The sequence below is a fragment of the Gallinula chloropus genome, assembly GCF_964237585.1.
Source record: "Gallinula chloropus genome assembly, chromosome: 23".
NCBI classification, from domain to species: Eukaryota; Metazoa; Chordata; class Aves; order Gruiformes; family Rallidae; genus Gallinula; species Gallinula chloropus.
Window position 1 is genome coordinate 1,865,240 of NC_140108.1, and position 22,015 is coordinate 1,887,254.

A 22,015-nucleotide genomic window follows, 5' to 3' on the forward strand; every position below is an offset into this window, starting at 1 on the left:
TTTTTTAATGCATGTGAGGGAGATAGGGCATCTGGTCTTGTGTTTCAGTATACATCTTCCTTAACACACTGTATTGGTTTGTAGGTGTTTGAACAAAATCAGTAGTGTTGATGACTTAACCAAGGTGCCCAGAATGGGAAACAAATTCTTTTATAAATAATTGCATGATAAAATATATTGCCAGTCTTTTGGTAGAACGTAGGTATTGTTACCTTTGATATTTATATGAGGCTTCATTCATTTTTCTTTATCTTCTTGGGTTATGTTTCATTTTGTTTTGCTGTATTTTTTTTTCCACTGGAGTTTGGGCTTTAATCCAAATTCATTTGCTAGTTTGTTGTTATGCTACATCACACAGTCATTGCACAGAGCAGTAGGCAAGAAAATTAGGGGACTACACACATAAATTCATGTCTTAAAAGCTTTTAAGTCAGAATTAGTAACCTGAAATGTACTTCTGGTGGTGTCAGGGAAAAGAGTTACATGCTCTGTTTAAAAATAGTCTGTATAAGTATGTCACAAGGCCAGCTTTTAGAAACAACAACAGCAAACTACGTTCAGTCGTATGACTCTACACAATTTTATATATCACTTGTGTAATTTTCTTCTTCATATCATCATTAAAGAAGGTATTTTAAAGACTCTGAATCTTGGCTGCTCTTTTTTGTTTGTTTTCCGCTGTTTCTTTTGATTGTAGAATCCAGAAGACAATCCATTTCTGTCCAGCTGTCTATAAAGTGCTTTCACATGCAGCTGGCATACCTTAAAATCATTGTAATACACACGGTCAGCAGTTGCAGTAAAAAACATCAGAGGTTGGTTGGTGAAAAATTTTCACCATCAAAGCAGTGGTGTAAGACAACTGAAGTGGTTTATAAGACCTTTGAGTAAAACCATGCAAGTGCTTCTTTGGGGTTTCTTCCTGTCCTTCAGTTCTATAGCTCAAGTGCATATATTATGGGCAAAGACCATTTTAATTTCTTTTCTTCCCACCCCTACTTCCAGAACATCTGACAGCTTCCTTTTTTCACCTTGCATTTCAAGGTGTTTAATTTGTATTTTGTGAAAGCATGTGAATTGGTTAGCACATAAATGAAATGAGGATAGTTTTGTCACTGTAGTAGCCTTTCTCATCCTGAAGATTTTCAAAGCATCCTTGGGTGAATTCTGCATGTGTTGTAGTTTTCGTGTGGCTGGGCTCTGGTGAAGGGGGGGGGTTGCAGGAGTGGCTGCTGCAAGAAGCAGCCAGAAGCTCTCTGCAGGCCCCACAGAGCAAACACCAGCCGGCTCAAGGCCGGAGTCGCTGCTGACCAAGGCTGAGCCCATCAGTGATGGTCACAGCACCTCTGGGAATCACAGTCAGGAGAGAAAAGAAGCAAGCAGCAGCTTTTTGCCCCCAGAGAAGGGAGTGAGAAGATGTGAGGAGCTGTGCAGGCACCAAGGCTGAGGAGGAAGGGGGAGGAAGTACCCCCGTTGCCAGAGAGAAAGATGCCCCTGAAGCCCCTGGACAAACCCATGGTGGAGCGGGTGTTCCCCCCGCAGCCCATGGGAAAGGCCCAGACCACACCTGCAGCCCGTGGAGAGCCCCCACACTGGAGTGGGGGGAGACATGGAAGATGCTGAGACCTGCCCATGGAGAGAGACAGAGACCCAGAGATGAGCGAGAGGCCCACACCGGAGCAGGTTTGCTGGGGGGGCTTGTGGCCCTGTGGAGGGCCAGGCTGGAGCAGTCTGGGCCTGAGAGAGACATTCTGTGCTTTATGGCTGCACCCAGAGCAGTGACCCACACTGGGGCAGCTGGGGAAGAGCTGAAGCCCCATGGGAAAGGACTGACTGGAGAAGTCAGTGGAAGACTGTCTGCCCTGGGTGGGACCCCACGGTGCAGCAGGGGAAGGGGGTGAGGAATCCCCCCCTGGCTAAGAAGGAGAACATCTTGTGAGGAACTAACCAAGACCCCCAGTCCCTGCCCCTCCCTGAGCCACAATGAGGGGGGAGAAGAGAGCGAAATCCTGACTGAAGTGCAGCCTGCTGAGAAGGGAAGGGTGGGGGGAGGAGCTTTAACATCCGGTCGCACTTCTCATCACCCGACTCTGGTGTCACTGGTGGTGCAGGACAGGGCCACCAATTAGAGCTTTCTTTCCTTTGTTCTGTGTTGAGTCTGTTCTGCCCCTGACTCTGATTGCGGAGATGATCTCTCCCTGGCCTTATCTCCACTCCTGAGCCTCTCAGTGTCTCTTTTCTCCCCTGTCCAGCTGAAAAGGGCAGTGACAGAGCGACTTTGGTGGGTGTCTGGCCTCCAGCCAGGACCGCACCAGCACAACGACTAACGCCTTCACGGAGCGGTGCGGGCACGGCCCCGCCAACCCGCAAAGAGACTTGGGGTGCCTCAGCCCAGTTCTGATCCCGACGTTCGGCCCTGCGGGGCCGCCTCCGGTCAGGCGGCGAGACGCCCGCCTCCCGAGCTGCTCCCGCCTTCCCGCGCCGGGCCCCTCTCGGCAGCCGGGCGGCCTCGCCCCGCCCGTCCGCCCTCGGGCCGCCTCCCCTCAGCACCGCCTGTTGCCATGGCACGCGCGAGCCACCCCTCCCCGCGCCGCCACGACGAGCCGCTGGGCCCCGCCCCTCCCCGCGCCCGCGCCCCGCCCCTCGGCGCTGCCCATTGGTCTAGGCCGCGCGGGGCCCGGCATGCCCGGCTCCCTCCGCGGCGCCGGGCGGCCTCACGTGATCCGGCCCCAAGATGGCCGCTGCCGCCCTCTTGTTTTGATGAATAATCTCTGCGCGGGGCAGGGGCCGCGGCGCGGGCGGGGGCCGAGGTTGAGGGGTGCGGGCGGGCTGGGGCAGCCGGGGGTACGGCTCGGCCGCGGCGGGGCGCGGCTGAGGCAGTTGAGGCGCGGGCGGGCGGCGGGGAGCGGGTCGGGGGCGGCGGCGGGGCCGGCTGCCGGCGGGCGAGGCGCGGCGCGGCCGCCCCGGAGATGCCCTTGTGAGGCGGCCCGGGGGGCAGAGGCGGCAGGGGAGCGCTTCCTCGGAGCTGCCCCTCGGCGGGGCAGAGGAAAGCGCCCTCCCTCCGTTCACCATTAAGAGGAAGGCGATGGAGGAGCTGAGCGCGGATGAGGTGAGTCTCGGCGGGCCGCGGGGCCTGAAGGGGCGGGCGGGCGGGAGGCGCCGCCGGGGGCGGCCGGGCCCCGCGGGAAGAGGCCGCCGGGCCGTCCCCGCGCCCTTTTCCTGAGCCCGCGGTGAGGCCCGTGCGTGGGAAGGAGCGTTGCCGAGGCGCCCTGCCTTCCCCTCGCGCCTCTGCTCGGTGTTTTTCGTCCTCCTCCTCCTCCCTCCCCGCTGTCCCTGACCCGCGGCCCGCTGGCAGGTCGATGGGGTTGAGTTGCTGCTCCCCTGGTTAATTGTTTATTCTTTGCTTCCATCTGCCAGGGAGCCTTTGTCTGGAGGGTGTCTCTTTTCTGTGTGCGGCACTGGGCGTTTTATATCTTCTCTGTGTGGGTTTTTTAGGATAAAAAGCCGCAACGACTCCTCTTTAATGTAGTAAAACACTTAAAGGCTTCTTTCCTCAGGTGCTTTGCTGAGAAGCGCGTGGACTTCAATTTAATATTGCTGCTTCTTCAACAGTTTGAAACAGCCTTTTGATGCTTCATTTGATTTATCCTCTTTTAGTCAACCTCTTCTTTCACCGGAGAGTTATAGGTGGCACTGACAAACATCTGACATGGAATAATGTGAACTGTTTCTTCCTCCTACAGAGTGGTGGCATTTTTGTTTTTTAATATAAACTACAGTCTTGTGTTTTGCTTGTACATCAGAGGCCTCTCAAATGAGTTCTGCAATGATTCTGATCAGTATATGGGGAGTTTCCCATTGTCTTGGTGTAATTTCCAACTCATTAACAACTTCAAATCTTCCCTCATCTGGTTAAAAATGAGATCTTTTCATGTGAAGATGGGATGTATGCTGCATCACCCCATTGCTGTAATACTCCTGGAAGTAGCTAAATAAGTTCTTTTTCTTCTGTACCATATCCTAGAGCATGATTGTAAAGCAAGGTGGCTGCTGTTCTCACTGAGACTTGTGTTCTTCAAAGTTTGTCATGATGTTTTACATCATGATTTAAGAATCCTCCAGTGTTTCAGCATTGGACTAGGAGGAAATACTTCATGCTATTTACCTGCTGAAGGCCCTCATACTCTAGGGAAGCAGAGGAGGACAATTGCCATGTTGGGGAGACTGGGATAGGACATTAGTGTAATTCCTACTGTGAAACAGGATCCCTGAGTTTATAGGTGTATTTCATGAGTACTTTGTTTACCTGCAGTTTAACCATCTGCTTGTGAGGTGTTTTATGATTAATTTCAGAATTATTTAACCTATGTAACCTTGTTTGTGTCACTGCTTCAGCAAATTACATCATCAAAAGCACTGCAGTGGGGGACTGAGGCTGCAGACAGAGAGTTCTCCAGTAGGGATTCATCTGCCTTATCCAGCAAACATTGGTCACAAGCGACTTAAGTGTTTTCCTGACCTCCTGTGGTTCAGCTGAGACCAGAGCTCAGCAGTCTCTGGGTGATTGCTTGAGACAAACTTAATTTTACATCATTCTAAGAGAGTCACGCTGTTGCTTTGTATTGTTACTGGACCCCTTGTTGAAGAGTCAGAGCCAACTTTGTTTTAATCTTCCTCCATATCTCTGCTTTACTATCACCTGGTGCAGTCAACCCTTGGTTAGGGGTGGGCTACATGGAAAAATAGCCTTCTAAAATAGGTGTTATGTGACTTGGATCCAGACTTCTTGTTTGGCAGTGGCTGAAGGGGGGGAGAAAAGACTGAAGTAAACTTGAAATTAATTGTGAGCCTTTTGTAGATTAGATTGTCTTCTTGTATCAAGCAATAATTAAGTGTAATCTTAACAGATTGTAATTTTAAGTGAGGAATAATGATGTGAATTTAGCATTTTTTAATATTTACATGGGGTTTGAGTGGTGTAGAGTAGCAGTTTCTGAGCATAGAACATGACTAACGTCACCAGAAAACGAGGCATTTCTGGAACCAATTTAACATGCTCCAGTGACTACAAGAAAAATAAAGCTATCCATTCAGGTCACCCTTTGTGGTACAGACTTGGAATCTTCTGTGAATATGGTAGAATAAAAAATTCCCTTAGATTCTCACTGAGCAGATGTTGATGGAAATTTTTTCCATTTTTTATTTTTACTGCCAGCATGTGAGCTTTGAGGGTCTGCTCTTCCTATTTGCATCTTTACTTCTGCTGTATAGTGAAATTACCAGTTAGCAGGGTGCTAATTTTACATTGTTTTTGTAGTGTGTCCACCTAACAACTTTTAAGCAGTCCAATAAGGTCACTTCTGAAAGCTAGTATTCAAAGGCAGAGTCTACACGTGTCAAGCAAAAGCTGTACTGATTGAAAACAATCTGCTTTTGCCCTTCAACCAATTAGATTATTTTTTAAATTAACTTGTAAAATTGTTGATGAAGGAGCTGTGCTTTGTAGGGGAGATGGGCATTGTTTGCTACATAGCCTGTGTAATAATTAATAGGAAATAACTTGTCATTGTTAGGTAACAGTGATAACAGCTCTGCACTGTGCCATTGTTGCAAGCGCTTCTTGTTGGGTATTATTGGGGTGCCTGAAACTTTCCAAAGGAAAGGGCTCCCTGGGATTAAAAGACAGGGATCTCCTGGAGAGAGTCCAGAGGGGCTACAGGGATGATGAAGGGCCTGGAGCATCTCCCCTGTGAGGAAAGGCTGAGTGAGCTGGGGCTGTTCAGCCTGGAGAGAAGAAGACTAAGGGGGGACCTGATTAATGTTTATCAATATCTGAAGGATGGGATGCAGGGGGAAATGGGCAGCCCCTTTTCAGTGTCTGTGGGGACAGGACAAGGGGCAATGGCTGCAAATTGGAGCACAGGAAGTTCCACAGCAACCTGGGGAAGAACTTTTCCCCAGTGAGGGTGAGGGAGCCCTGGGCCAGGCTGCCCAGGGGGTGTGGAGTCTCCATCTCTGGAGAGATTCCAGCCCCGTCTGGACGCCGCCCTGTGCAATATGAGCTGGGGAGCTGCTCTGGCAGGGGGTTGGACCCCATGAGCTCTCCAGGTCCCTTCCAACCTCTGGGATCCTGGGATTCTGTGAAATATTTTTCAAAGCCCAATGATGAATTCCTTCCTGGTAGTTTGGAGAGTTGTTCAGTCTGACACTAGAGCAGGTTGCCTTGAGCAGCCGCAGCTCTGGCACAGGTTATTTGTATTCCATGAAGGCAGCAGGTTGGGGCCTCATTTGTTCCTAGTGTTGTGCAAACAAGTGGCGTCTTCGGAGTCCCTGTCTTGTGCCCTGAGCACAAACCCATCTCACTGCCCTCACCATGAGGGAACTGGCTGGATGACATGTGTGCACCAGTTTTCTTCTCAGACTTCTCTTCCAGCTGGCACTTCAGCCTTTCTCACACAGTATTTTTCTCTCCCTTGTTTTCGTTCCTACTTAAAACTTTCTATTCTTCACGTCAGATTTCAGATCTCTGTGATGACTGTAGGTAAGCCTGGAGGAATCTGACAACTGAGAGTATGTAAGAACTAAATCTGGGCCTTCACCAGTTACTAAATGTACTCCCAGTTTTGAAAGCTGACTCTTCCAGTTGAAAATATATTCAGAGTTTGTTTATATTTCAGTGTGAACTTGTTCAGCAGTAAGGAAGATGAGTATAATTTGCCCATTGTCCCAAAAGGCCCAAGGAAAACCCTTGTGTTGGGTTTAATTGTAGTAACTTATCTAAAAGCAGCTCAGCTTCTGCAGGTTTATTTGGATTGTGCCCTTTTCAGGATTTTTTTCAGGGCAGGTTACAGTTTTGGGGACTGGCCCATAAGAAAGATGGCTGGTTGATGGACTCAGAGTGACAAAGACAAGGTGAAAAGTTCACCTTCACATCCTCCTGTTTCAGTGGCAACGATTGGGGCTGGTTGTGGTGTGACTGTGGCTTTGCTGTAGCCCAGCTCTGCAGGTGAAGGCATGAGTGGCACGAGTGACCTCAGTTACCCATGTGGAAGTGGGAGATGATTCTGAAACTGGGAGAAGAGAGATTTTGTGCAAGTCATACCTTATGAGGGATGTGGCCTTGTTTGAGTAATCAGTGTTTGACTGTATTGGAGAATAAATTGATAAATCTGTTGGTCAATACCTGTGTCGTTTTGTCCTACCATATTTCCTTCCAAACATCAGAGTTGGATCTAGTTAACAAAACAAATGTGGCCAGTTGGAGAAGTTTCACATCACACTGATTATGTGAAAAGCAAGAAAAATAAATCTTACTTGTTCTTCCTTTCTGCATATATGGGCTATTTGTGTGTGTATTTGTGGGTTTTTTTCCTTTGTTGCTTCCTGACATTCCTTTATATTCCTTTCCATGTTATAAAACATGGTTATAGGTAAATGGAACGGTAAGGACATGGCTTTTAAAGCTTGAATTCACAGAATCCCAGGGGTTGGAAGGGACCTGGAGAGCTCATGGGGTCCAACCCCCTGCAAAAGCAGCTCCCCAGCTCATATTGCTCAGACAGGGGTCAAGACGGGGCTGGAATCTCTCCAGAGATGGAGACTCCACACCCCCTGGGCAGCCTGTCCCAGGGCTCTGTCACCCTCAAATTCAACTCCCTAATTCAAATAGATTTCAATTCAGCCAGGTTGTTTGAGCAATAGTAATTTTGGTATGGCTTTGTGAGGAGTGAACTTCATTTGGGTTCAGCAATAGGGAAAACAGATATTGGGCTGAGCAGCTGACCCTTTCTCAGGCCTGGCTCTGAGATGATGGGGAGGTCTGTGGCTTTTTCCAGAAAACAAGCTGAAGAAACAGGATAGAAGATATGAGTGGAGAAAAATTTAGGTATTTTTTTCAATAGCTCTTGAGAGATCCTTCTATGTACAGCTTCTGCTTATGACAGAGCTAAACAATTGCCTTGTGACTAACCTCCCCTGTTTTGCTTGTCAAAGAAGAGGGATTAAGGCAGTCCAATCATAACCTCTGGTTTTGCCTTAAGAAGGAAACAAACCCCAACCCTATCTTCTAGCTGCCTTTGATGTTCATGGGGTGGCACCTGTGATGGAGGGAGATGTAGTTCCAAACAGTTTTCCCACAGTTTTTGAAGTCTGATTTAATTTGATCTGTTCCCTTTCCTGTTGGGGTAGGTTTCACAGACCATTAGATGACTGCGGCGATGTAGCGGAGACATCGACTTGACGCGAATCCTTGGTTTGCTCTTTCCCTGGCTTGGCAGTTGTTTGGGATTGTGAGCAGAGATGAAAGCTGGTACATCCCAAGTGGGAATAAGCAATTCATGTTCTCTTTGCAGGGAGTGAACACCCTCAGATAGGATACCTTTATTTTGAGCTGAAGGTGTAACCTTTGGGAGCGGGTCTTCTGAGGCAGCCTTTGGTAGTAAATAATTTCAGTTCTGTTTTTCACTTGGGAGTCCCACAAGTTTCATTTGGTCACGTGCTGATTTTAATAAATAAGATCATAACAGTTTTCTAAGGTCAGACTTTGAAGACAGATGCTTCTGCCATACAAGTATGGTGCAAAACATGTTTTTTAAATTCTCTGCAGTGGAATGTCTCTAGGTGATGAGAGGCTGTTACTTACTGTCTGTCTTTACTTTCGAAGATGCTTCTGTCCAGAAGATGAGTTGTCTATTTTTAGTGTTGCAGGTCTGGTTTAGCTTAACTTGGACAGTGGTCTTCATTAATGACTTTTAACTGGATCTTCTTTAGCAGGAGTGTTTTTCTTAGCATCACATGGGGTGAAAGTAAGGCAAAGGTCACCTTCATATTGTCCCTTTTATCAGGTTAGTGCAGTTTGTCTCATCAAATGCCAAAATAAATGAGTGTTCCAGGTTTTGAAATTGCTGAGTGGCTTGCACAACTGTTTGAGGGACACACAGAGTATTCTCCAGTGCAGATGGTGTTCCAGGAAGGCAAAAACATCGTTAAAATCTCAATCTGAAAGACATCTTAGTATTGTCACTCGGAATGAGAGTGAGACTTGGCTCCATTTAGCAGGCCATGCAATAGAGCCTCTATATCCTCAGTTTTACAGGAGGTGATGCCCCTGCCAGGGGCCATCTGTGGCTGTGGGTACATGTGTATGTGCAAATGAACTTGCTTGTTTTCATTTCCTTTGGGCAGATTCGTCGAAGGCGCCTTGCTCGCCTGGCAGGTGGACCATCCTCCCAGCCTACGACGCCGCTGACATCACCGCAGAGAGAGACTCCACCTGGACCACCTGTAGTAGCACCAGCCCCGGGGCCATCCCATAGTCTAGGCTTAAATGTCCACAGCATGACCCCAGCTACCTCTCCAATTGGTGCATCAGGTAGGTTGGCGTGTTAGTGACAGAACTGCCTGAGCACCACCACTGATGGTATTTCTGCTATTGCTAAGAATAATTTTTCAGAAAGAAACAGTCTCAAATGGTGAATAAAGGTACCTTTCAATTTCGTTTTCCATGTGATCAGCAGTTAGGTGCAATTATTTTCCAGGTCCCAGTAAATGGCATTTAAAATACAGGTTACCAAAGCTTGAAGAAGTTGATAATAGAGTTTACTATGATGAATATTACAGAAAAGAAAGCCACTGTGTCAGGGAGAGGGGACAAAATGCTTTTCAGTCTTGCAACACAGTTTTTTTTTATCGACTGCTTTCTGGGTACATTTTAGCAATGAGTCCCAAGTTCATTTTTGATCTTTAATTACCTGTGTTTGGCACAATTAACAATAGTAGACTGTGCTTTGTTTACATAAGAATAAAGTATTTTCTTTCTCCTTTGTATTTACAAATGGTAATGATATTTATTTCAGAAGATACAAATAATGCCCAGTTTATTAAGATGAGGCACGTGCAGAAAGCATGGAAAATTGGGAGGGTTGTTCTGTAGAGGGGTGAAGACGATATTCTTATATGTGATACCCCTTTTGAGCTAAAAAATACAATTTTGACCTCAAATTGGGTATCATAGAAATCAAAACCAGCTGACCTGTTTTCCAGTATCGTGATCATTGTTTGCAAACTTAAATTGCTTTGCATATTCTCTTACTAAGGTAAGAAGTTCACAAAAACAATCTCAAAACAAATGTCAAGATCATCTTAAATAGGTTTTCAATATGTCTTTTAATAATTGGCTAGGAATACTATTTTTTCCAACGCCCCTTGAAGCATGCAGAATTCTTTATCTATTTCCCTGTTTGCTATTTTATGTTTTTCCCTTTGGGGATTTACAAGCTTCAGCCTTGTAATTTAATTACAGTGCTGCTCTGAAATACCTGGAAGTGACTCCTTCCTGCTTATTTTGTTGCCTTGTATCCAAAGCAAGGCAGAGAAAAGCTACTTGCAGATGGAATTTAACACTGTGGGCTGTCTTCATGGTTATAGTCAGCAACCCAGAAGCAAAGGTGACTTTTAAGAACAACCAGAGTTCACTTCCTGTGTTCACTCAGCCTGTGGTTACATGATTATTTGAATCCCTTTTGCTGTGCTCTGACTCCTGGAATGTGTATTTCTGACTGCCTGTCCCTCCGCTGTCCGTAGCAGCTGTGTGGTGAAGTGGATTATGGACTTGATCCAGGTGAAAACTAGCCCAGGAGAAGTAAATCTTTAGTTGTCAAGTAGCTGGGGTCCTGTTCTGTTGTACTGCACAGCTGTGTGAGGATAATGCCAGCAGAGAGGAGGAGCGGAAGTGGGAACCTGTGTGTGGAGATGTTTGTGTATCAGCACACAGAGTTCCTGGGGTTTCAAGTGGTCAAACAGCCAGTGTTGGTTTAAGAAGTCATCTGGCTGCACTAGGCAGTGCCTAACTCTGCAGACTAGGTGGAGTGATGGCAGAAACAGAAGTTACCTGGTCACTATAGTGTTTGCTTCCTACGGTGCCGGTCGCTGCAGCAGCCTGATAGTGTATGTGGAAGAACTTCATGGTGAGGGAGCCCTGGGACAGGCTGCCCAGGGGGTGTGGAGTCTCCATCTCTGGAGAGATTCCAGCCGCATCTGGATGTCAATCTGTGCAACCTGTCCTAGGGACCCTGCTTTGGCAGGGGGTTGGAGTCGATCTCTAGAGGTCCCTTCCAACCCCTACAATCCGTGATAGATGCAGTTAAATTGGGGAACAGATCAGGGGGGAAAAAAGGTCACAACTGATTATCTGTTGGATTTATTTAGTGTAAGGGAAGACTCAGCTAACGCTGTGTGGTTTGCAGGAGTTCCTTTGAGCATCAGACTGCAGAGGATTTTAATTCATTTGGACATACAGAGAGCAGCCCCAACAGAACAGTGTCCTTGTGAGCATCCATTTGTGTAGGAAGCTGCATGTCACGAGATCAGACTTACAGATTAATTTAATGAAAAGCATGATTATTATTTAGCATGTATGTTGAAAATATTTTGGAGAACCTAAAACCAGTGTATCAATGAGAGTCTGTCCTGGTTTTGGCTAGGAAAGAGTTAATTTTCTTTCTAGCAGCTGGTGTAATGCCATGTTTGGGTGTACCTATGTGTTTGGGTATCACATAGTCATGTTCTGGTGCTGTATGCTGTTGTGTGTCAGGTATTTTGGTGTATACCTGATCCAGGAAAGTACAGATGGAAGTAAATTCTGGAAGATTTGTTATGAAAAGGTGATACATAGGCCAGCTTGTTTGAAGATGCCTGTCAGTGAGTGCTGTGGTCTAACTATCAAAGTACACTTTCCTGGCAGTGGGAGTAAGACACCAAGGAGATGCAGAGCAGTGCGGTTTGTGACCCTGGTAAGCCATGTTTGCTCTAGTCTCTTTTATCTGCTGACTTCAGTAGCTTTTTCTTTGGGAAGACAGATCAGGAGGGAGGAAGGACTTAAAACTGCCCCTTTATAATTGATGACATACTGAAGAACAACAAGGTTGTAACTGGGATACCTTAAATCAGTGACATGCTAGAATGCCTTGCTGAAGTCAGCCTTCCCCTGCCATGCCTACTGCTGCTGGGTGTTACCTCTAGGGAAACTCTGTCATTGAAGGTCTAGTTTTGAAAGTTAGTTTTATCTAACCTGATTGACCTGAGCTCAGTTCAGACACTGTACTTGATATTTCTGTATCCTTGGTTTTGTGGAGAAACTGGACTGGGCTTTGGAGCTGTGCCTTCTGCAAGGACTTTCAGTGTCAGAGCTGGAATAGGCATCACTAAAATCCTGGCAAAGGAAATAGTTAGGTGTTGAGAACTGAAATGAGGGAGTTTTTTGACATTTTCCTGCTTCCATGGGGAAATCTTTTGCAGACATTCAGATCAGCAGGCAGGTGGTCAAGCAGGATAGAACTTCTCTTGGAGGATCTCTGTTCCTGTCTCTATTCTTCTTTTCATACTGAAAACCTCATGGGCTCAAGCATGTTGTTTGAATGTTGCTTCTGAATGAACTGTAATGCCCAGCTACAGCCCTGAAATCTCTAACCAAAGCATAGAAGCTGGTAACAAGACTGAGTAAAATTTGTATTTGGCCAGTATTTTTGTGCAAGTTCCTGATGTGTCCTGTGGTATTCTGTTCTACCTGAGAGTGTCTTCACATGTCTAGTGAATTCTTTTCTGAATACTAATGCAAATTAATCTGAACTTGCACACCTTTTCCACGTTTTATTTGAAAATTTGAGTGTTTTCTGGATACTGGCTCATTTCCAGTGTAATCCAAAGAGTTAAACATAAACTGTTTCCATACTCAGGGAAGTTAACCAGGAGTTTCAAAGCAGCTGAATGAAGCAGCTCTTCCTACCTCTCATGCTGAATGTCTAGCTGTTCTTCAGCAAACTATCTTCTAAATGGGATTTTTCTGCCTTCTGCAGTTTAGTTCCTGTAAAACAAATTGTTTCAAGACCTAGAAAAGCTTTTGGGAAGGCTGCTCAAAAGCAAACAGCTTGTGTCAAAGAGCATAAATCCCATCTCTTCTGTTTTGATGCCCCCACTTCAGGACGTCTTCCACTGCGTAAATGTGGGACAAGCTCACACTTCCCAGTAGCAACACCAAAATACAGCCAGTGCTGGAATGTAAAAATAAGTTATCAATCTGGTTTTACACTAATTGCCTGAAACCTGGTGTTGTCTTGGGAACATGTCTTGTAAACTGCAGCCAGAAGAACCCAAAGGAGTGGAATTCACTGCTGCTTTCCTTTCGAACAGGCAGATGAATGGTGCCTTTTTTCTGCCCCTCCAAGGCCTCTCTTGACTGACATGCAAACACCTGATACTGAGAAAGCTACAGTCACAGCTTGCAGTTAATGCTCCTTTACTAGTGCCTTCAAACAGGGTTACTGGGCACATATTTTGGGTTAGGCTGCACTCAGGAGCCCTCTCCATTTAGATGTTTGTAGAAGTTACTTGACTCCAGGCCTGGAGGTTGGTGTCCCAGCCTGTGGCAGGGGGTTAGAGCTCTGTGATCCTTGGGGTCCCTTCCAACCCAGACCAGTCTATGATTCTATGACTTCAACTGTTACTGAAAGCACAGTGTTTTCATTTGTACTTGTGTGTGACTTTCTTCTGAGGATGCTAGTTATCTGACACTGCCCTTCTGTGCAAGCTGAATCCATCTGTTTGTATCCTGATGCTCACCAGTCGTGCTCTGAAGGCATTTAATTGCTCTCCACTTGCTGGTGTGGCACCTAGTGCATGTTGTCAGGACTTCATAGATGCTTTATTTGCAGAAGAAATCCTGCTAATTTCCCAGAAAATTGTAGGAGGTTTTGTGGGCAGACTGTCAGAACTCTAATTAGCTGTGTACTGGATCCTCACTGGAGTTTACTCCATTGTAATGACAGTGTGAAGTTTTGTTCTGTTAGGACTGACTCTAGAGGGACTTTTGACACAGTGTTAAGGTAGTATGCAGAGCAATCTTACAAGAGGTGTGTTTGTTAGTGTTTTTTTTTTTAATGGGAGGGAATCTCTGAGCACATAACAGCTGCAAATTCTTTTGTTCTCTGTGTGGTAACACAGGTAAGCATTCCTATGTTGCTGCTGCAAGGGGAGGTAGAAAATGTGATTATCTGTAGTCAAATTTGAATATTAATGTTTATTTCCTAATGCCTTACTAAGAATGCTTTAGAGCTGGATTGAAAAATTATTTCCTCTCCTTTTCCACCCAAATAATTGTGTAGTGCCTTCTCATCTCTGTAGTAGTAATCTTGGTGGTGCCTTTTCCCTAGGAGTAGCCCACCGAAGCCAGAGCAGCGAAGGAGTGAGTTCACTCAGCAGTTCTCCATCTAACAGCCTTGAAACCCAATCTCAGTCTCTCTCTCGGTCTCAGAGCATGGATATTGATAGTGTCTCCTGTGAGAAAAGGTAACAAATGCAGCTTGTCTAAGCCAGCAAATACTGTGTAATGCTAATCATCAAAACCACTTACACCAGAACACACTCTGCTGTGGCTCACTTCAGCCATGGTAACACCACAGGGTTAAACGCTTGGAAATTACCCACTGCTCACACTGCTGTAATGCTTCTCTAGTCTGGGTTTAAAGGGGAATTCCTGGCCTCAAATGATAAAAGACAAAGCAATACCTTAGATACTGAGTGATGAGCATGTCTGGTGGGGATAATTCAGCTGCTCAGCTTAAGAAAGAAAAGGTTATGGGGCATGATAGAAATTTAGTATTTTTTCTTGAAATGAAAATATTGTGATATGAGAAGTGTTTATCAACTAGGGATTTTAATTGCTGGTTTTGCATATGGCTGTTCCTGTTGCATTGGTTTTTCTCTGCTGCTTTTACTTAAGGTGACACTCCTTCAGTCAGCATCTTACAGACTGTCTGTGCCTTTCTACAAGTTAATGGGCTGCTTCTCTTCTTCCCATTTCCAGTATGTCCCAGGTAGATGTGGATTCAGGAATTGAAAACATGGAGGTTGACGAGAATGATCGCAGAGAGAAAAGAAGTTTGACAGATAAGGTTGGTCTCTTAAGTTGGCTGTTCTCTACCAGATTATGTGTGTGTGGTGTTAAAACATTGAGCTGCAGGAGTTCATGGGAGAGCCTGTTGTTACCCAGTTGGGAACCAGCAGTCCTGTGGGTTTGGTTTTCAGTGCAATGCATGCTTCTGTTATCCAAAAAAAGAACTTCATTTGATGAAGGCTTCAGCTCAGACTTGGTAAATCCTGCCTTTGCTTATGTGGTGTTTTCCCTCACTGACAGCCTTACGTAGCTTCAGCTTTGCAGGCTGTAATATTCCCAGGGCTTGCCTTGCATCCTCTTCTTTCTCAAAAGAGACAACATTGGTTTTTGGAGAAATTCCTTTACTAGAACTGTGTGGGGTAAGTGTTCCAAATAATGGAATAAAAACAGGAAGACAGGGTTTAGGATGGAGTGATGCAGAGTTTTAGCTTGGAGTGAGTTCTGTTATCTCTGTATTTTGAATACATGATTTCAAGAAGATGGAACTAGTCCTCATGTGTCACCTGGGAATAGTTTAGTGTCTTCACTGCAGTTCCTCAAAACATTTTGGGAAGGCAAGAAAGTAAATACATCTGATACAAAAGCTGCATTTTGATTGTCGCAAATTTGTTTGATATTTGAAAACTCTGAAACAAAGGCTTTTCTTAGATCTGTCATAACAACGTGGCCTATTAGTGCCCAGATCTTTTTTAATAAGCAGTAGGCCAGAAGAAATCCCAGAATCACAGACTCACAGGGGTTGGAAGGGACCTGCAGAGCTCATGGGGTCCAACCCCCTGCCAAAGCAGCTCCCCAGCTCATATTGCTCAGACAGGGGTCCAGATGGGGCTGGAATCTCTCCAGAGATGGAGACTCCACACCCCCTGGGCAGCCTGTCCCAGGGCTCCCTCACCCTCACTGGGGAAAAGTTCTTCCCCAGGTTGCTGTGGAACTCCCTGTGCTCCAACTTGCAGCCATTGCCCCTTGTCCTGTCCCCACAGACACTGAAAAGGGGCTGCCCATTTCCCCCTGCATCCCATCCTTCAGATAGTGATAAACATTAATCAGATCCCCCCTTGGTCGTCTTCTCTGCAGGCTGAACAGCCCCAGCTCACTCAGCCTTTCCTCACAGGGGAGATGCTCCAGGCCCTTCATCTCCATAGCCCTTATACTTTTAAGACACTTCTGAAGGTTGTTGCTGCCTGTTTGTCCAGCATGTAGAGGTCTGCTAGCAAAGCACTGCTTCAAAGGTTATGTGTGCTAAAGCAGTACTCTGTCATGACAATTTTCTCTTATTTTCTGACAGTATCATTAAGAACATGTAGCTGTGAAGGTTTGGACAGGTGGTAGAACCCTTTAAACTAGAGAAAGAAAGTACAAAGCTCTAATTCAGTCCTAAAATTGTCCTCTTTTGTCATTTGATTTTAAGGCCCATGTGAAATAAAGTCATAAAGAAATGGGACATCAGTGTAGTGGAGTTTCCACAGCAATTCTTCAAGTCCTCATTAGATGCCTTTGTTTACCCCTGCACTGTCAGTAATAAGGTCAGTTGGTAGAAGCCTGGCTTAAAGCACAACAACCGTGCTGCAGAATCCTTTCCATTTGCCTAGCTGCAAATCAGGCAGTTGGACAGCGTGCACTGTGCTGCTGTGAAACAAATAGCATGGAACCAAGGACAGCCTTGGAGAGAGGGAGAAGCAGTGTAAAATAAAAATTAACCTTTGCAGGCTTTGTTGAACTCCTCTAACTCATTTGAAGGCATCAAAATTTAGGTGAGGAGGAGACAGTGTAGTGCTCATTAAGAGCAAAAACTTTTCTTGCTTGGCTCTCTGCATTGGCAGTGCTGTCAGTGCAGAAATGGGCAGGAGAACTGGAAGTACCTGAAAACAGTAGAGTACTAGTAGAGTGGTGAAATCAATACAAATGTGTTAATGTGCCAAAATTTATTGGTCATTCAGTGATTTGAAGGGAGAAGGTTTTGAAAAGGGTACCCCACTAGTAGTTGTTGGAAATCTCTGGTAGACCTAGGCTTACCTGGTGGCCATTCTGGAATCTCAAAAGAAAATAAGGAGCTTTTTGGTGGCACCCATATGGTTTTGTGGGTTTTTTTAAGTTTCATTTTGTTCTTTCTCATTGATTTATTTCTTTCTTAAATAAAAGGCTGTTACTGTAATCTCATGATCCACAGCAGTCCAGCATGCTCTTGTGTTAGTCAAATATCAGAATTCTGGTTTGGTTTTTTTTTTAACCTGAGAAATCCCTGCAACTCTCACAGGGAACTGTTGGAGGAAAACAGCCTCAAAGCTCAAACTTTTCCATCTTTGAAATTCTGTGCAGCTGTATTGTCTGGTCTGTGTGTTACGTTGCTTCTTCATTGTTGGTAGAAGAGTGTAGCAGGGACAGAGTTACATTGCTGACTTGTGATGTGTGTGTTGGAAATGCTTTAAAACACTCCCTCCCTCATGTTGCAGGGGTAATTACTTGACTATTATTTCTTTGTATTTCACCTTTTTCTTTTCAGGTGCACCCCCAAAGCTGCCTTAGGATAGCAAGAACCTTCCCATTTACTCTTTGCTAGCCACTGTATGTGGCAGCATTCCTTGTTAGAGAAACCACTCCTTCAATTTGAACACAGTTGTATATGTACCTTCTTTTTAAAGAAGGAACAAAATAAACCCTTGAGTCTTTTGTCCTGCCCTGACTTGTTTCCAGTGGAAAATGTTTTTATCCTGGGCAAAGATCTGAAAGCAGGGAAGACTTGAGGAAGCTGCGTGTTCATTTTTGCAAGAAACTCCCAAAATACCTGTGCATAATGAAAATTGGAATCCCCAATTAATTCCTTACATGAGAAATCATGGGTATCTTGGTTAATTTTCTTAGTGTACTGTTTTTTGAATGTGTTTGGGATTTCTTTCCTACTGGATTTGTGTGTTTCTGCTGCATCTTTTCTGTGTCTCTTATGTTTTTTACAGGTTTATTCCTAATAAAATTTTAACAAATCTATCTGTACTTTCACAAGTGTACAAAATTTGCCATGAAGAGTCAGTCTGAAGCTGTTTAAAGAAGACCTGTATCTGATAAAATTGTGGCTTGTCTAAAACAATTGCAAATAAGTTTGTGGTTTCTGGTTTTGTTTTTTACCTCCTCAACCAAGGAACCTCTGTCTGGGTCTGAAGTATCTGAGGAGCAAGCGTTACAGCTGGTCTGTAAGATCTTCAGAGTCTCTTGGAAGGACCGAGACAGGGATGTTATCTTCCTGAATTCACTCTCTGCTCAGTTTAAGCAGAACCCAAAGGAAGGTAGGAATCTGAACTGTTATCAATGTCAGTGACAGTTGCAGTTGAGTGGCACGTTCTCTGTTTTCATTTTTAGCTTTTTTCTACTACAGTGCTTGAGCCACCTTCTTCTGGTCTTTGCTTGCTTCCAGGATCTGTTACAAGCAGGTGGAGTGAGGGGTGGGATCCCCAGTAAGGAACGTGGGACTCACTGGTCACAGCTCTTGTTTTACTCAGTGGCTGCACTTTGCTGCTGATGGTTTCAGTTGTCAGCCTGTGTGCTGATGTTGCAGTCTTGCTGAATTGAGGGGGTTTTTTTCCAGAAAGGGACTTAATGAGTTGCCTTGCATCATGATAGACACTTAGCAAATAATTTGATAAGCTAAGAATTTGTGATTATTTATAGAACAGGTTATATTTTGTCAGCAATATGACCAAATTCAAAACTGTTATTTTATGTTTGGACAATCAAGTGTGAGCACATGCTTTTTGGTTTTTTTAATGACACAATTTGCCCAGCTTGACAGGTTTCACCACAGTTCCCACCTTTCCCAAGGTAGGAAAATAGGAGAGGGATGGAAAAGAGAAATTTAATAATCAACAGTAACATCAGGTCATCTGTGATCTTTTGTACTTTACACAATTTATGGTTTTGGGGGACTAACTCCAGAATCTAGTTGTTAGTAGCCATAAAGGTGTCAGTGTGTTGGCTTTGCCAAAAGCAATACTTAATGCACAGTCAATGGCCATCACTTTTGTTCAGTCTTTGGTAATGTTTTCACCTCTGACTGATGTGCCAGGTGAAGACAGCAGGGGAGGATATTAACTCTCTTCTCTTGTTCTTAACAGTGTTTTCAGATTTTAAGGACTTGATTGGGCAGATTTTGATGGAAGTGCTGATGATGTCCACCCAGTCAAGGGATGAAAACCCATTTGCCAGCCTGACGGCTACATCGCAACCTATTGCTGCAGCTGCCCGGTCCCCTGATAGAAGCCTGATGTTTAACATGGGCTCTAATCCAGGAAGCAGCCCTATGTTCTGTAATGTGGGCTCCTTTGGTTCCAGTTCATTATCCAGGTGACTTCTGATTATGACTGAATACTTATTTCATTAGAATATTGATTTGTAGACTAGAAGTGGGGGGAGGGCATAGAAATGTCCCAAGTACATTGAACACAATAGGTTTTTTTAAATTCTTCACTCTTTTGTGTGAATGTCCCCCCATTTCACTGTTTTTGATGACCTGTTAGAAGCTGCTGGAAGTGTATTCAATAGGTTACAGCCATGGAGCTGGTTCCTTCTGAGAAGGATCCCTAACTTGCATCAGTGAAGGTTGTGAATCTTAAGTGTAGACTGTGACGTAGCTTTAGTCTACATTAGTGTAAAGGAATAATGTCTGAGCTGCAGAATTATTGCTGCAGAGTCATCAGAAGGGCAAGGGCTTCTCTTGCTCATTTTATCTTTTTCACCCTTTTTCTGTGTATCCTAAATTGTTGCTTTTTTTTTTTCTTCTTCCCTGTGACTGGTTTAGTCTCTATGGGACTAGTCCAGCTGCTACTACCAATTTCACAAGCTATGTACCAATGACTGGTTCATCTCTTACCCCACCAGCCAGTTCAGTTGCCACTACATCTGTGCCTTGCATTACTGTCAGCTCTCACCTCACAGCAACAAGCCCTTCTGGGATGCAGCCTTCCTCTCCGAGGTACCGGCCCTACACTGTCACCCACCCTGGAGGCCTTTCAGCCGCTTCCATCCCGCGTTCCTTGAGTATTTCCATCCCATCTAGTTCACGAAGTCCTCCAGCCATGGCTGCTAGCCCTCCAGCCACACCACTCAGCACAGCCAGACACAGACCCACAACAATGGGTCCACCTTTGTTTACTGCTTCACCCAGTACCTTGCGCAGGCGTTCTTCTGTCCTGAGCAGGATTCCTCCTAGGTATTTCCCAAGAACAAAGCGTGTGTTTGATGTGTGCCATGCAGGGTGTGGCCTAACCCTGCAGTTTGGAACCACTTGGCATTTGTGCTGAGCTCACCCTACTTACCCAGAGTTGATTCCTGCAGTTTGGTTTGTGCTAATATGTTGACTTGCTAACAAGCCACCTCTGCTAAAATGCTACATCTACTTCTGTGAGCATTTGAAGTGTGACATAATCGCTTTTAAAGGTAGCAATATTGCTTTCATTTCTTCTTCTGACATCCATTGCAGTTAAACTATTAGGCTTCTGTTCAGTTGCTGCAGCTGGACAGTAAACCTGTTCTGTTTGAAATCACGGTTTCTCAGTAGGGCTTTAGTTGATTTTTTGAAACCTGTTACTTGCTGGACTGTGTTAGATGTTAAATCAGTTTCACTTCTTTCAGTATATGCCAGGCCAAGCACTGTTGCATTTGCTTCTGAAATTCCCAGTCCCTTCAGGAGGGAGAAATGAAAACTCAAAGTTTTGAGACCACTACTCTTGCAGTTCAGTAGTTTAGAGGTGTAATACATATTATTTGGCTGTGTCTAAACACTTTCTTTTCAGACATTATTAGGCTTCAGTTTTTTGCTAATTACCAGTTTGTGAACGTGTGGTGTTTTGATATGTGAATAACTTTCAGTAGCATAACAGCGCGTTAGTCTAGCCTTGGTTTTGCTAACATGGAGCTATCTGCATGTTGAGAGAGGATGACTTTTGGCAGGCTTAGAAAAGAAAAGCTACCGTTTACTTTTTCTTTTGGCTTATAAAATCTGATGGCCTTTCTCATTTTTGTTGTGGTAGTATTTACGACAACCCTTTCTCCCTCATCCTTCTTGCCGTTTCTGATGTGTCTGAGGACAGTAGTGATGAAGAAAATGAAGATGATGATTTTGCTTGTGTCCAGTTTGGGTCCAGGTATTGGAGAAAGAGAATGTAACCTGCATGTTTGGTTGCTTTAGGATCTAAGAGTCTGTGTGCTGTCAAGTGTTCTTCAAAGTGACTTGGGGATTGACTAAAGCCAAGGCGATGACTTGGGGTTTTAAGATGATGTGTAAACATGTATAATGGATGCTAGTTAGTCAGCTCTTCTAGTCTTCTTTGAAGAGCTGACTAAGACAAAGTAAATGCTAATCATACTGTATTTTAGGTTTAATGAGCATAGCTTTGGAAATGACGTTTGAGTGGAGCTCCACATTGCCTGTATGAGTAGAAGGAATATTATTCATCCATGGTTGTAATTTGAAAACCAGTGGTGTATCCTGTGCATGTTTTCCTGTCAAAAACTGGGAAATGAGGACAAAGGTAAATGTGTCAAAAAATGTGGCAGATGGCCAGCTGATGCCAGTGGTTGGGCTTTGCTGGCCAGTCGTTCCTGCGTGACGGCTCAGGAGCGCTCCTCTAGCCTGCAAAGAAAATACACCTGAAAGGTTACCCCAGTCCTTTGATGTGCTGAGTAATAGAGGCTGCTGGAGTTGGAGCAGCCAGGAGTGGAGGGGGAAGAGCAGAATGTTTTACTTAGGAATTCTATAGCAAAGCTCTTTCACTTGTGTGACATTAAACTTTGACAGAACAGTAAGAATTGGTACTGGTGAGTTCTATTTGGAGGCTCTACGAAAACCCCTGCAGAACACTGGATGTACCAAGGGGAGGGGGAAAAACCTTTAGGAAATGTAGGGTAGGATCTTCTCTAGTTTTACATTGCATCACAGAGCAATGCTGCAGTGTCTTGGTGTCTTTTCCCAAAGAAACGTCCCATCCTTTTGTATCACCCCAAATTGGAGAAAGGAGCGAATGTTTTACACAAACCCCGTGTGTTTCAGGAAGACCTTTCTGGAAAGAGTGCTGCTGGAGT

At 45.0% G+C, this 22,015-nt stretch overlaps 1 protein-coding gene across 2 annotated transcripts in view; it reads left to right on the forward strand.

The window, feature by feature from the left end:
* Nucleotides 1-3,085: 3,085 nt before the first annotated feature.
* Nucleotides 3,086-22,015, forward strand: part of UBE4B (ubiquitination factor E4B) — a gene marked incomplete at its 5' end in the record, with an annotated part of 44,677 nt that continues 25,747 nt past the window's right edge. Inside the window, 8 exons of one of the 2 annotated variants that reach the window (XM_084274736.1) lie at nt 3,086-3,109; nt 9,184-9,370; nt 14,205-14,340; nt 14,858-14,945; nt 18,081-18,225; nt 19,051-19,279; nt 19,734-20,144; nt 20,965-21,078. In XM_084274736.1, coding sequence (XP_084130862.1) covers nt 3,086-3,109; nt 9,184-9,370; nt 14,205-14,340; nt 14,858-14,945; nt 18,081-18,225; nt 19,051-19,279; nt 19,734-20,144; nt 20,965-21,078 — 1,334 coding nt within the window. The remainder of the gene's footprint in view (nt 3,110-9,183; nt 9,371-14,204; nt 14,341-14,857; nt 14,946-18,080; nt 18,226-19,050; nt 19,280-19,733; nt 20,145-20,964; nt 21,079-22,015) is intronic. The other variant, XM_084274737.1, reaches the window with a different exon arrangement.